The 15,249-nt window shown below is 38.1% G+C and overlaps 1 protein-coding gene across 1 annotated transcript in view; it reads right to left on the bottom strand.

Moving 5' to 3' along the window:
• Positions 1-15,249, bottom strand: part of GDPD4 (glycerophosphodiester phosphodiesterase domain containing 4) — a 120,062-nt gene that overhangs the window by 68,712 nt on the left and 36,101 nt on the right. The window contains exon 4 of the mRNA XM_069470484.1: positions 2,483-2,576. Coding sequence (XP_069326585.1) covers positions 2,483-2,576 — 94 coding nt within the window. The remainder of the gene's footprint in view (positions 1-2,482; positions 2,577-15,249) is intronic.

The raw sequence follows: 15,249 nt of genomic DNA, 5'->3' as shown, positions 1-15,249 counted from the left end.
TGCTATGCTCTCTTCTTGCTAAACCTGTACTTTTCAGCCTCTAGGGGTTTGCTAGGCAGTTCCTCTGCCTGGAAAGCTCTTCCTCCCCATGCCACTGATCCTTGAAAGCCAGTTCAAGTGTCACCTCCTGTTTGTAACTTTCATCAGCACCTGCAGGAAGAATTCATTATTACCTCCCCTGGGATTTCATAACAATTTCCACACTGACACTCTTCCTGAATTCCCGCCCATTTCTTTTCCTTGTGGTGGACCTTATTCCTGGTATTACTTAGACTTACTTGTAAGAAAATAAAAGTCAGCGCCAGCCCTTCCAACAGCTCTTTCTTGGGGAAACCAGGGCTACTATTACAACTGTCAACCACTGTTGTTAACACTGGTAAATACTCAATTAATCTTAGATTTGAATCTAACTCTAGCCAGTCACCAAGTCAGTGTGGAGATGGAAACTGAAAACTGGAGTTCCCAGATGCCTAGAATATTAATGATAGTTTGAATGTATATGGCACTTACATTTTTACAAAAATAATTTCATGTATATGATTTCATTTGTTCTTTACTCAACCCTGTAACATACCATTTTGCTAAATATTATCATTCTTATTTGAAATAAAGGAAACTGAGGCTCAGAAGGGTTACATGATTCAACCAAAGTTAAAAAGCAGAATAGGAAATATTAATAGAAATCAGGTCTCCCTCCTTTTTCACTATTGTAGCCATTGTATGTATCCAAAAAGAAGTAGTGTAGAGTAGAAAGTTTGTTAAAATATATTGCTTTATTGGACACTAGAATTCATTCCCACGTTAGAAACTAACTATACCATTTCATATTTATTGTGTATTAAAGTGGTACAATTCAGTGGTCAGAGTTTGCCCTGGGGCACGTTGTTCATCTGCATTTTCCCCATTAAAAAGAAACGTTTCTAACTGGTCTTTCTGCCTATAAGGCACCCTCCATACCACAACTTCCAGAATGATTTTCCTAAAATAGAAACCCAATTTATGCTATATGTCTTAGCCTTTCTTTCTGGGCCTTCCAAAATCTGTCACAAACCTCCCCTTCCAGCCATGTTTCCCCCACACAGGGATGGGCAACCTGCGGCCTTCTGATTTCAAGATTGTTCTTTTTTAAGCACCAAAGGAGGCAGGAAGAGCTTCATCTTTCTCTGCTGCAACCCTTTTAATAAAAGGATTTGTTCTGTAAAATTTGGATTCGGTCAAATTCAGCTGCACTTAAGAACCCAGAAGGTCACATTTCGCCTTAAAGCCACAGGTTCTGTACCCCTGCCAGAGTGACACTGACTGTACTGACGTTTCCTCTTAACAAGACATCCAGTATTTTTCTGTCTTTCTGACTTTGTCATGATGCTTCCTCAGGCCAGAATGTTCTTCCCCATTCCCATATCCATATGTCAAATTCAACATCCCTTCAAGATCCCACTCCAATGCCACCTCTTATAAGAAGCCTTACTTAATTCTCTTGCCTAGAAATCACCTCTTCCTTCTCAGAACCCCCACAAAATTTTATTTAGGCATCTCTAATGACAATTATAATACTCCACCTGTGTTAGTTATTTTTTGTCTATGACTTAGTTGCCCTACTAGATTCTAAACATTGAATGAACAGTTTTAACTTTGTATCTCATATCTCTATGAAGTACTCTACATGAAAACAGAAACTGCTTATGTTTTATTGATCTCTGTATACTCAGCACTTATCACAATGTTTTGCTTACATAATGATCAATAAATTTTGTTGAAAGAAAAAGATAATGCAAATGGCAACAGATTTGGTGGCTGGGTTCTTCTGTACCAGAGAGGAAATCAGTAGAGAAAGGAATGGTGAAATCAGAGAAAGTCATTTGCCCTATGTATAAATGGGCACTGAAAAACTCTAACAGCCTAAAGTCATCCTCCCATTAAGCTTTCCATTTCCACAGACTTTCCTGTTGCCTGGCATAAATTTCTCACACTACATAAAACACTACTATGTCACACAACAGAGGCAGGGTCACACTATAGCCAAAAGACTTTTGCTAAAATGTACTTTGTATCTGGTCTACATGACTAGCATTTGCACACCAGAATAAGTTTAACAACTGAGTGAATTTATAAGGCCCCAGAAAGACTGATTTTCAGAAGATGGGACATGAAATGCTGATATGAAGCTGTGGATATCTAAAATGACAGTTCTGAGTGAACCATAGGATAGTCTATGAAACAGGGGAATAAAAAAAGGATGTTCTGCCATATTTTCAAAGGGCCAAATTGGTAAGACACATCCTCTATTTAGCACAGGCCTTCCCCCCACCTCCATCCTTTGTGCCTAAAATTCAAATAGCTAATGTAAACCCCAACTCTACTAAGACGAGAGTGATCTTAGGTTCTGAGGGCTCCCAACACCAATTGGATACTGTACCACAGGCAGGAGCATCTCAAGAGGCTACTTATGAAGGGAGTGGGAGAAATGGGAAGCATTACTCACCAACAGCAATGAAGAGTAGGCAGTCAGGATCCCAGCTAAACTTAGAAGGAGAATAGAGCAGAAGATCCAATGTCCTGTTCCTAGAAAAACAACCCTGAAAAAGATGTGTTTCAAACCTTAAAACACAGCACAAATCAGTAGCATCTGTGTCAAGGATAGGCACAAGACCAGACGATGTAGCATAAGAAAATGAAGAGAGATAAAAAGAGAAGCAGTTTGTGAACAGATCTGTGAGAGCTTTGGGGATATTTACTTGAAGAGTTTTACATTGTGTCCTGTAGGAAACTGGGTACATTAATGGGGTCTGTATAAGTGGGAGGATTTTAAAAAGTTATTTGGAATATTTATTTTGAAATTATGACCTCTTCAAAAAAAAAAAAAACAATATAATACAGAAATTCTGGAATACCAGAAGAGAAAAAAATCATACCATATAAGTTCACTGTCTTAACAAAACTAATACTTTCCAATTTGGCATATGTGCAAATTATCTATATGCATATACATTTCCTTACATAATTGCAATCACAGCTACCATATTAATTGCTCTATTCTCTGTGAAAGAGTTGGGCCCTTTAAAAAAAAAAAGGCCTGATCTGTTCCTAAAGTAGTACTTGAGAAAAAATTGCTAATGATTTGTTAAAAGGAAACAATATTGTACTTGGTTTAGGTATTAAGGTATATCAAAGAATTTAGACTTTTCATTTCAAGAAACAGAAATTACCTTTTCTACATATAAAACTTGGATAAATTATCATTTTAAAGATGTAAAATTTAAGTTAGTGAACATATAACTACATTAAAAATAAGAAAGGAAATTCTCCTTGGACAAGGGCTGATAGATACAGCTAGAAGAAAGAAATAGGCAAGCAACCTTACTAGCAAGAGGCACCCCAGATCAAGACATGGGAAGAGTCCTCTGTAGCAGATGAGCTCACAATAAGGAATCAGAAAACATGTAAGGAATGTCAACAAATGAATCCAATGAAGCCAACAAAGAGAAGAATCTGCAACCAAGAAAACATAATTAATAGAACAATCAGAAAAGAGCCACAAAAATAAATATAAGATCTTCCAAGAAGTAAAGGAAGGACTCACATCCATGAAACAAAAATAGGATGTTTTAACACAAGTACAGGTGGTTATCAAAACAATCAAAGAGAGCTCATGAAAAAAAATTTAAATAAAAAACATGAAATATGGCCTTAATAGCACTCTAGATGCAGCCAAATAAATAATCAAATAGCCTAACCAAATAGTTATACTGACTTTGCTTTCCAAGTAACAAAGAAAATTTAAGGTTTGTCATTTAATGGTACCTCTACTTTTTCTAATCATTGATATTTTAATCCCTTTCAACCTAAAAAGTTTTCTTTTAGATATTTAATCACATGTAAATACTACTATTGGTTTGGTTCACTTCAAAGCCCTCTCACCAAACTCAGGTGAGGTTCCCACCCACATTTTGTGAACTATAAGCAAAGGAAGAACTGTGATCTGGTTTCTTCTCTCTCTTCCCCTCTTCTACTCCTTCCTATCCCAGTCATCTATACTCAGTCTTGGTGGTCGTAGTGCTGGTAGTGTGACAAAAGGGAGTGAGAAGAGCTACAAAGAGTTTATGTGACTGCCTGGGAATTGAGAAAGGAAGTCTCCTTTCTTGGCCATCCCTTCTTTCAACTGGGAATACACAGTGCTGATGACTATGCAGTAGGCTCACTCTACACAGGTGTGTCCAATTTAGGCTTCTTATGACTTAGTATTTTTAAGCAATTTTCTTTTTGCTCTGGACCATTGTGTTACATCCCGCTAGCAGCATAATCACACCCCCTTTTTCAACATAGGCCTTCTTGCTCAGCAGAGACAGTCTTCTTGGGACAGACTAGGCAATGGAACCTACTCATCTAAAATCCATATTTTATGCTGTAATGTTTAAAGGAACCTTCCAGGACCCTTCCTTGCTTTCCCACATCTGTAAAATGAAGCTTTCTTGCATCTTTCCCTAATATATACATAATGCTTTATATCTGCGTCACTAACTGCCAACTGACAGTAACTCTAGATGAGGAAAAAAGACACATTGGTGGTGAGGTATTAGGAACCTTCACATAGCAAGGAAAGGAGAGACACGTCTAACTCCATAACACACAGAGGGAAACAAAGGGAAGTGACAGTTACCCTCTCAAAAATCCTGCTCTCTCTAGCTAAGGGGAACAACTAGAAAAGCTAAACAAAATGTTTTTAAAAATCTAAATGAAGGCATCAGACATCTACCAGGCAGTGAAGAACTATGGAACCAAGATCTAAACAAAGGAAATCCAGAGACAGCATGGCATTTGGACTGATTTTTCTCTAGAAGAAGTGGTTAAGATACAGGAAGCCCTAATAAACCTCACAAGGCTAAGAGGACAAAAAGGGAAAAAGGTAATCTGCTAAACACCATACACTTTGATTTGGGACCTTCCAAGCCATATCCTAGGAGTAAGCACAAAGTGGAAATAGACTGATTTGAGGGGGACAGAATTCCAGCTTTGAACCATCTAAATATGCGAAATTGGATTAAGGTAAATAGGATTTGGTTATCTGTCAGAAGCCCTCCTCTGAGAGGACATAATGTAATTCAAGGTCCCAAATTATTTATACAATTTCTTATATACAATGTCTGTAACTAAAGCAAAAAGAATCAGACATTAGTGAATGCCAAAAGAAGCAGTGGACAACATAAAAGAACTTAAAGAAATCTAGATAGTGGAGGTATCAGACACAAACTTCTAAATATCCTTAACTGCTCAGACTGCAAAAAATTAAAAATTTCAGCAAAGAACTATTTAAAAGTGGCCCAATTAAAAATTCTAGAAAGAAGGCCAGGTACAGTGGTTCACATCTTTGGGATTCTGAGGCAGGAGGATCACTTTAGGCTGGTTTGAGACCAGCGTAGGCAATATAGCAAGACCCCATCTCTACAAAAATAAAAAATAAATTGGCCAGTTACGGTGGCACAGACCTGTAGTCCTTGCTACTTGGGAGGCTGAGGTGGGAGGATTACCTGAGCCCAGGAGTTCAATGTTACAGTGGACTATGATCATACCACTGCACTTATCTGGCCCAGGACTTGGAGCAACTGAAAACAATCCAGCAGGAGCAGGGAGAATGTGGGCCCAAATGCTGCTCCAGGACAACTAAGTGAACTACCAGATATTGACATCGCATGAAGGCTGCATAGTGCCTGGGGCTCATCACCAATACTCGAGAGTATAAAAAAAAAGGGCTACTGATTCACTTCCCTCTTTCATATGTTATATAAATTTCTCTTGTGACCAATCCTAACACAGTCTTATACTGGGAATGGAATTCTGAGAAAATACACCAACGCTTTTCTTAAAAGAAGATATCAAGTTCTTTTATCACCACTGGGTGATGTTTATTCCTCTAACTTAAGTATTGATATATAAGATTAACTACAATAGTAGTTATGTTCACATGACACAAGTTTTGTTCAATGGTAGAGGAATAGGAGATTATATATATATTAATATATAGATAGATGTACAGAATTCTGGCACTCATGATCTTTGTTCTCTGATGTCACACCAGTGATAATGTTATGTTAGATGTCAAAGGGACATTTTGCACATGAAATTAAGGTTACTAATCAACTGACTTTAAAATGGGGAGGTTTTCTAGACATCTTAATTAACAATATAATAAATAAATAAAAAATAAAATAAAATAAAATGAAGAGGTTATCCTGGATTATCTGGGTGAATCCAATGTAATTACATGAGCTCCTAAAAATCAGAAGAGCAAGGCAAAGAAATGTGAAAAGAGGGGAAGTAAGAGAAATTTGAAGTCTGAGAAGGCGTTCACATACCCTGGGGCTAGCTCTGAGATGGAGAAGGTCTCTAAGGAATGCACTGGCCTCTAGAAGTTGAAAACAATGTAAGCAGGGACTTCAGTCCTACACCCACAAGGAACTGAATTCTGTCAACAACTTGAATGAACCTGGAAGTGGATTCTCACTCAGAGCCTCCAGGTAAAAGCTCATGCCAGCTGGCAGTTGATTTCAGTCTTAGGAGATCCTAAGCAGAGTACCCAGCTGAGTAAACCAGACTTATAACCTACAGAACTGTGAGGTAGCACATGGGTATTGTTTTGAACTGCTAAATTTGTGGTAATTTGCTATGGCAGCAATGGAAAACTACCCATGCAACTTATTGGGGCCTTAGGACCTGCAAGAGCTCACTCACATATACAAGTTCTATATGATGATAAAGTGTTGCTGTGGGAAGGTTCTGCCTGCCGAGTATGTATGTTGATTTCAACTATGCGTTCCAGAACTAGGGAAATAAGCCCTTAGTGGTTTGGGGACCCACTAGGCTCACTGTGGAGATGGGCCCAAGCCAAAACTCCTTTGATTGCCTCACATACAAAAACCCCTACTCTGACTTGTGAATCACAGTGGCTTTTTGGATCTCTAGGAATTTGTGTCAGTTCAGAGTCAGTGTCCAGTAATTTCCCAAAAAGTATTTCTTCTTCCCCAGTGCATAGCCACCCTGGTAAATGGCCAGAGGTTCCTTGAGGAAAACTAGGAGGAAGACTGACAGTATATACTTTGGCTGTGAGGAGGGTCCTTTCTTAAGGCCTTCCTCTCTCAAGGGCTTCTGAGACTGTGGACTGATCAAATTTAGAAATTTGCTGAGGAGCCACACTCTCTATTGTGGTGATTCAATTCAGACTTCTCTTCATGAGAACTAGAGATTTTCTACAGATATAACCTAAGTAAGATTTTAGTAGGCTGCCCATCTATTTCAGTTTTAGGGACACTAATCAACTAGCCAACATCAAATGTCTCCTCAGGTCAGGCCATTATTATTACTGTGTCAGTTCTACTGCCCATTAGAGTAACCACACTGGCCTTGTCTTTAGCAATTAAGTGCCACAACTTGGCTCTGAAACCCAGAAATCTTATTCTCACTGAATTCAGAGAGACTGCTTTGATATGAACAGTTCTCAATGTCATCCCTTTGCTGCTGAAAATAGCTACCATAAGTGTATTACACTCCTTGTTTTCACTAAAATATTCTATGGAAGCAACTACTTGGTCAACCAAAGCCTTAGCTTCCATGGTTACTTGATTCAAGTGTCTGTAGGTGATAATTTAAGTACCTTTTACCACTGCACACCATGGACAACCACTGTCTCTCTTACCACTGGAAACAGGGCTATAAATCTTTAAATTCAATCAAGTCAGAGAATCAATTTTAGATAACTAGAACCAACTTAGAAAACCCATCCTTAAGGTTCTGTTCCCCTAGAACTGCTGCTGCTATTGATTCTGTGTCTGTAAGGGTTTGTTCAGAGAAGCAGAACCACTGTGAGTGATGAAGAATAAGAGATTTATTATAGGGATTAGACTTTACATAATTATGAGAACTTACAGAGAAATCTGTACGAGAGATTGCTGCCTCTACATCTGGTATTGGGCTTTAGATCACTATGCGTTAGTCAGGCTGGACGTCAGGAAGAAAAGTTGGGTATGAAGTGGGGACAACAAGGATAAACTAGAACCTGCAAAGATGAATTGGAAACCACAAGGACAAATTCAACCCTGTGACTGACTGTTCCCGCCTCTAGCCTCAATGGCATGAGCAACCTACGGAAGAATCAAAGCAGGCAGATACAAAAGACAGGTTACCTTCAAAAGAACAAAAATTAGACTCACAGCGGACTTCTCAAGAGAAACAAAGCAAAAAGATAATAGAATAAGAAATACAAAGTGCTGAAAAAACCTGAAAAATTAGAATCCTATGCCCAGCTAAAACATTCTTCAAAGATGAAGATGAAATAAAGCCATTTTCACAAAAATAAAAATTGAGAGAATCTGTCACCAGTAGATTCTTGTAAAAGGAAATTCTAGGGGGTATTTCTTTAATAGCGTCATCAAAATATAATTCATATACCATAAACTTCATCCATTTCAGTGATTATTAGTTATATTCACAACCTTTTACAACCATCACTGTTATCTAATTCCAGAATACTTTTTCACCTAAAAAGAAACCTGTGTTTATTAGTAGTCTCCATTCCTCCCTACCCCCAGCTCCTGGCAACCACTCATCTGCTGTTTCTATGGATTTGCCTATTCTAGACATTTTATATAAATGGAATTATATAACATGTGCTCTTTAGTAACTGGCATCTTTCCCTTAGCATATTTTCTAGGCTTATCCATGTTGAAGCATGTATCAGCACTTCACTGTTTCTTCGTGGCTGAATAATACTCCACTATACAAATATATATTTGTCCACTTATCAGTTGATAAGGATTTGGGTTGTTTCTATTTTTTGGCTATTATGAATAAGGCTGCTATGAACATTCATGTGTAAGTATTTGTGTGGACTGTTTGTAATTCTCTTGGTTATATACCTAGGAGCGAAACTGGTTGTACAGTAACTCTGTTTAAGTCTTTGAGGAATTGCTGAACTATTTTCCACAGTGGCTGTACCATTTTACATTCCTACCAGCAATGTATGAGGGTTCCAAGTTCTCTGAACACATTATTTTTTAAGCAGTTATATTGGAACACATGGAGGATAAGGGAAAAGAGAAAGTCATGAAGTTTATGTGACAGAACATCTGAGCAAAGAAGAGAATTGTGGCATTGTACAAGTATTTAAATTGGCCAGATCCAGTGGCTAATGCCTGTAATCCCAGCACTTGGGGAGGCCAAGGTGGGAAGACTGCTTGAGGCCAGGAATTCAAGACCAGCCTGTGAACATAGTGAGACCCCATCTATACAAAAAATTTAAAAATCAGCCAGGCATGGTGGCGCATGGCTATAGTCCTAGCTACTTGGAAGGCTGAGGCAGGATGATCACTTGAGCCCAGTAGTTCCAGGTTATAGTGATCTACGATCATGCCACTGCACTCCAGCATGGGTTACAGAGTGAGACCCTGTCTCTAAAAATAAATTATAAAAAAATCAAAGTATTTAAATGATGACTCATTTCTTAAAACAAAAAATCTATGTTCTGATTTGCTAAGTTCATTAGAAAATATATGTCACTTAAGAATTCTTAAGGTCTGAGACATGAGAAATTTGACGCTGTAAAATGTCTATTTCAAATTCTAGGGATGTTTTCTATTGCTCAAAATCTTTTCTTAGTACTTCAGAATCTTAACTCACATTAGAATGAGTCAATTCCATAAGTGCCCACCCAAATAAATAACCAAGTAGAGGCACATGCCTGTAATCCCAGCCCTTTGGAAAGCCAAGGCAGGAGGATCGCATGAGCCCCCGAGTTTGAGACCAACCTGGGCAACATAGCAAGATGCTATCTCTACAAAAAAACGTAAAAATTAGCCAGGCATGGAGGCACATGCCTGTCATCCTAGCTACTCAGGAGGCTGAGGTGGGAGGATTGCTTGAGCCTGCAGTTTGAGGTTGCAGTGAGCTATGATCATTCCACTGCACTCTAACCTGGGTCATAGAGCAAGAGACCCTGTCTCAAAACAAACAAACAAACAAAAACCAGTAGAGTTCCTAGCTCCATTTTAAAATGACAGCCTGCTTTGTCCAGGTTAACTTCACAATAAGATTTGGTGTCTGTGGACCTAGATCTGTTTGATATTTCTTCTTCTTACTTCTTTTCCTGAAAATCTTTATAGTTCCAATTTAGAATTAGATTCTTCTTAAAGTTTTATTTTATCTACAGAATTCTAGAAACTTGGCAAAAGTCAAGTTCATAGGAGATGATAGTTTGGCAATGACACATGCAACAATGCTGGCGGGATTCAGACACTAGCGCTTTTCAATGCTCTCAGTTGCAAAGGGGATGAAGACAACTTCTGTCAATGTGTGTAAAAAGGTGAGTGACCATCACTTTGTGTATTTATTTCTGTGATTTCATTATTTTCACTCACTTTCAGATACAACTAGAATCCTATACATACTACTTATTCTCTAAAATGCTTTTGAAAGACTGTGGGATGCTCAGGAGCAAGTATCGTGTCTGTCCCTCCTTGCGTCTCGATGACATCCCATGGACACCTGGTGTGAGATGCAAGGCTGGATTCCAGGAGAGCAGGGAGCCTTGGCTGTCACAGACCTCTATGGGAACTTGGTGAAAACTTGGAACTATCCTGAAAAATGCACAAGTACACCTACAATGTTTTGCACATAATTTAGAAGCCCTGAATTCCTCCATGGGTCTCTGGTAATTAACTCAGGAGGGATGAGAGACTAAGAATTCCATAAAAATGCCTGACATTTTTGCTCAAACAGCTTCTGACACATCAGTTTTTACCAAAAGAGTAATAGTTTTTAATCCTATGCAGTTTTCACTCAACTGGATCCCAACTAGTCTATAGGTTCAGTATTGGGCATTCTAGTTTAGTTCCTGTTTTATATTCAAGTTGTCCTCAGTTTTTTTTGTTACAAGCTCTAATTTTTGTTCTTTATAGTCATTTGTACAGTTCTGAGCTTAACTGGTTCCCTGGGAAGGTCTCGTTTAGTGAGAATCTATGTCCTATTAGATTCAAAGCTGCATAAATGAATTTTAGGTTTCAGCATACATGCTGAGAAATGAAACCTGATATGTTCTTCTTTATTTACTTGGAAAACAGCAGTGCAGGGTGGAAAGCATAGGCTTTAGTGATGAGCAGACCTGGTGTTAATGGCCACCGCTCCAGCCAGCTCCATGACTGGGCGCGGTGCCTGACCTCGCCTTCTTCCATGACATGGTGAACATGGTTGCCAGCACCAGAGTCACCTGAGGACTAGCTGGGCTGCATGGCTAGAGGAAGGCTCAGCAGGTCAGCTCTCTCTCCTTATAGACTAGCCTGATGGCCCACACAGCCCAGGCCTCTCCTCTTCCTAACAAAGTCACCTTCATGGCACATACAGGGGGTATTTTTCATACAGAAAAAGATTGATGAAAGATCAGAAATGCATGATGAAATGAAGAGCAATAAAAATGGTAAATAGGTAGGTTAAAACAACATCATATGTGATTGAAAATGTATGTAGAATTGAAATATATGACAGTAATGGATTATAAGTCAGAAGGAGGTAAATGAAGTTAAGGTGCTTCAAGGTCCTTGTATTATCCAGAAAAGGGTTAAAATACGATGAGTCAAGATTACATGTTGTAATTTCCAGGGTAGGTTCCAAAAAGATAGCAAAAGTGGGTAGGATAGATAAATGTGGGTATACCTTTCTAAGTTAATAGAGGGGGGTAAAATGAAATAACAAAAAATATTTAATACAAAATATAGTAAGAAAAGAAGAAAAAAGAATATAGAACTGACAGGACAGTAGCATTAGGAAGATTATGGATGTAAACTCAAATGTATTGGTAATTTATTAGTACAGAGATGTCTTTTTATTTGGAACATAAAGACAAATACTGCCAAACTGGATGTGAGAAACCTAACCATATGCTATTTTATAAGAGAAAGTTCCAAACATAAGCTACAGAAAAGTTAAAAAGAAACAGGATGAAAAAGATAAACCATGCAAAGCTAGTATAGATACATTAATAGCATACAAAGTAGTCGTCGAGGAAAAAACATATGAAGAATATAAGAGACTATGCTTCCTCTAAAAATATAGAGCAACTTTGCACTAGGATTGAAGACTTCATTGGTACTCAGATTTACACCTGACTTGCACACTGCATCCTGGAAGTAGAGGATCGCAAGTGGGGGATGGCTGCAAGTTAGATTACAGAAGTTGGCCAGTAAGCATCTCAGTCTTGGGAACAATGGTGAGGGTCCTAAGCCATACTTGCGGTCAATGTAAAAAGCCTTCTATGAGGGAAATTTCTTCCAGCACACATGGGAGAGCAATTCTAAAAAATGGCTAGGGACCAGTGCTTGAATGGAGCATTGTTGGAAATAATAATGGCCAAAGTGATCAGTGTCACTCTGATGACCAGAGATTTTTCTTACCACCACCATACCATTTTTGTTATATTATATTATAGTAAGCCGCAGGACTTTGATACCACTCAAGGGATGGGGAGCCAGAAAATTTTGTATATTAAACTTTGCACAAACTTTGTCAACTACAGGTCTCACAGCCAGATATTTTAAAATTTATAAACATAAAGAAATGAATTATTCCACAGCATTTATATTTTAAATTGAATACAAGTGCTGTAGACTAATTCAGAACTGGTCCACAAATAAAAACTGCATATGAATGGATGAGAAAACTTCCTGAAAACCCCCAAAGGACAAACAGACAAAGACAAATGAAAAAAGAAAAGAAATTAAGTAGTTTTGAAACAAAATGATTCAAATTAAAACAAAAAATAATTCTATCAAGAAAATAAAAATGAAGCATAATGAGAATACTTAATACTATCATATGCCTCTGTTATAAACAGAAATTTCTATAACCTTTTCAGAAGTACTTTGGCAATGGGAATAATGAATTTTAACAGTTTTTTTTTTTATTTCAGCTTATTATGGGGGATACAAAAGTTCAGGTTACATACGTTGCCCATGTACTGCCTATCCCCCCAAGTCAGAGCTCCAGGCGTGTCTGTTCCCCAGACAGTGCGCACTGCACTCATCATGTAGGTATACACCCATCCCCTCCTCGCACCCCCCCCTCCCCGAGTCAGTACCTTCAAGCGTGACCATTCCCCAGACAATGCGCAACGTACTCATCATGTAGGCATACACCCATCCTCTCCCCCCACCCCCCACCTCAGTCTGGTATCCGATTGGTATCATTCCCAGATGTGAATTTAGGTGATGATCAGGGAAACCAATTTTCTGGTGAGTACATGTGATGCTTGTTTTTCCATTCTTGGGATACTTCACTTAATAGAATGGGTTCCAACTCTCTCCAGGAGAACCAAAGAGATGTCGTATCACTGTTATTTCTTATAGCTGAGTAATACTCCATGGTATACATATACCATAATTTACTAATCCAATCTTGAATGGATGGGCATTTGGGTTGTTTCCACGTCTTTGCGATTGTGAATTGTGCTGCTCTAAACATTAGGGTACAGGTGTCTTTGTCATAGAATGACTTATGTTCTTTTGGGTAGATGCCCAATAATGGGATTGCTGGATCGAATGGTAGGTCTATTTGAATCTGTTTAAGGTATCTCCATAATGCTTTCCACAGGGGTTGCACTAGTTTGCAGTCCCACCAGCAGTGTATGAATGTTCCTGTCTCTCCACATCCACGCCAACATGTGTTGTTTTGGGACTTTTTGATAAAGGCCATTCTCACTGGGGTTAAGTGATATCTCATTGTGGTTTTGATTTGCATTTCTCTGATGATTAGGGATGTTGAGCATTTTTTCATATGTTTGTTAGCCATTCTTATATCTTCTTTCTTCAATTCAATAACACCACTTGTGGGATTCTATTCTCCGATAAAGGGCTGATAACAAGAATCTATACAGAACTTTAAAAAATTAACAAGAAAAAAATCAAACAACCCCAGCAATAAATGGACAAAGGACATGAACAGAAACTTCTCAAAAGACGACAGACTAATGGCCAGCAAACATACAAAAAAGTGCTCAACTGTCTAATCATTAGGGAAATGCAAATCAAAACCACAATGAGATATCACCTAACTCCAGTGACAATGGCCTTTATCAAAAAAGTCCCAAAACAACAAATGCTGGCGTGGATGTGGAGAGATAGGAACACTCACACACTGCACTCTTACACTGCAAATTAGTACAACCCCTGTGGAAAGTAATTTGGAGATATCTCAAAGAGCTAAAAATAGAAATACCATTTGATCCAGCAATCCCACTACTAGGCATCTGCCCAAAGGAAAAAAAGACATTCTATAATAAAGACATCTGCATTCGAATGTTTATAGCAGCACAATTCACAATTGCAAAGATGTGGAAAGAACCCAAGTGCCCATCAATACATGAGTGGATTGATAAAATATGGTGTATGTATGACATGGAATACTACTCAACTATAAAAAACAATGGTGAACCATTATCTTGGATAGAGCTTGAGCTCATCCTTCAAAGTGAAGTATCACAAGAATGGAAAAACAAACACATGTACTCGCCATCAAATTGGTACTAACTGACCAACGCTAAAGTGCTCACACAGTAGTAATCTAATATTCACTGGGTGCCGGTAAGGTGGGGACTGGTGGTGGGGGTGGGTAAACTCACAACAAATGTATGTGGAGTGCACTGTATGGGGAAAGGGCACACTTGTAGCCCTGGCTTGGGCAAGGATAAGGCATTACATGTAACCAAAATGTTTGTACCCCCATAATATTCTGAAATAAAAAAATAAGAAATAAAAATAAATTTAAAAAAAGAATATGAAGATTTCTCTGCCCTGTTCTAAAATCAAGAAAACTGGAAACATTTATAATGCCTAACAATGGCTAACTGTATTATAGTACCTTCATGTCATGAAATATTTTGAAACTATTTTAAATGATGTTCATTAGGAGTTGTAAAAATTGGTTCAAATGTTTGTGATTATTTTCAGTGAAAAGGGAAAGCAAAATTATATATACAGTATGAGCATAATAATATAAAAATAAACATAGAAAAAAAGTTGAGAAATATATACCAAGTAACTGTCAAGAATGAGACTAATCCCTGGTGGTCTAGCAGTTTAAAAAAAAAGAATGAGACTAAGCAGATATTATATTTTCTAATTTTTTACATTTAAGATAACAAGCTATGTTTTATTTCTATAAAGGAAAAAATAACTGTACTCTATGTTTTTCAAAAAAGCCTCATTCCCAAACATA

This window comes from Eulemur rufifrons, chromosome 6, assembly GCF_041146395.1.
Source record: "Eulemur rufifrons isolate Redbay chromosome 6, OSU_ERuf_1, whole genome shotgun sequence".
NCBI lineage: Eukaryota > Metazoa > Chordata > Mammalia > Primates > Lemuridae > Eulemur > Eulemur rufifrons.
Note: the sequence above shows the minus strand (reverse complement) of the source record. Positions and strands in the feature narration are given on the sequence as shown.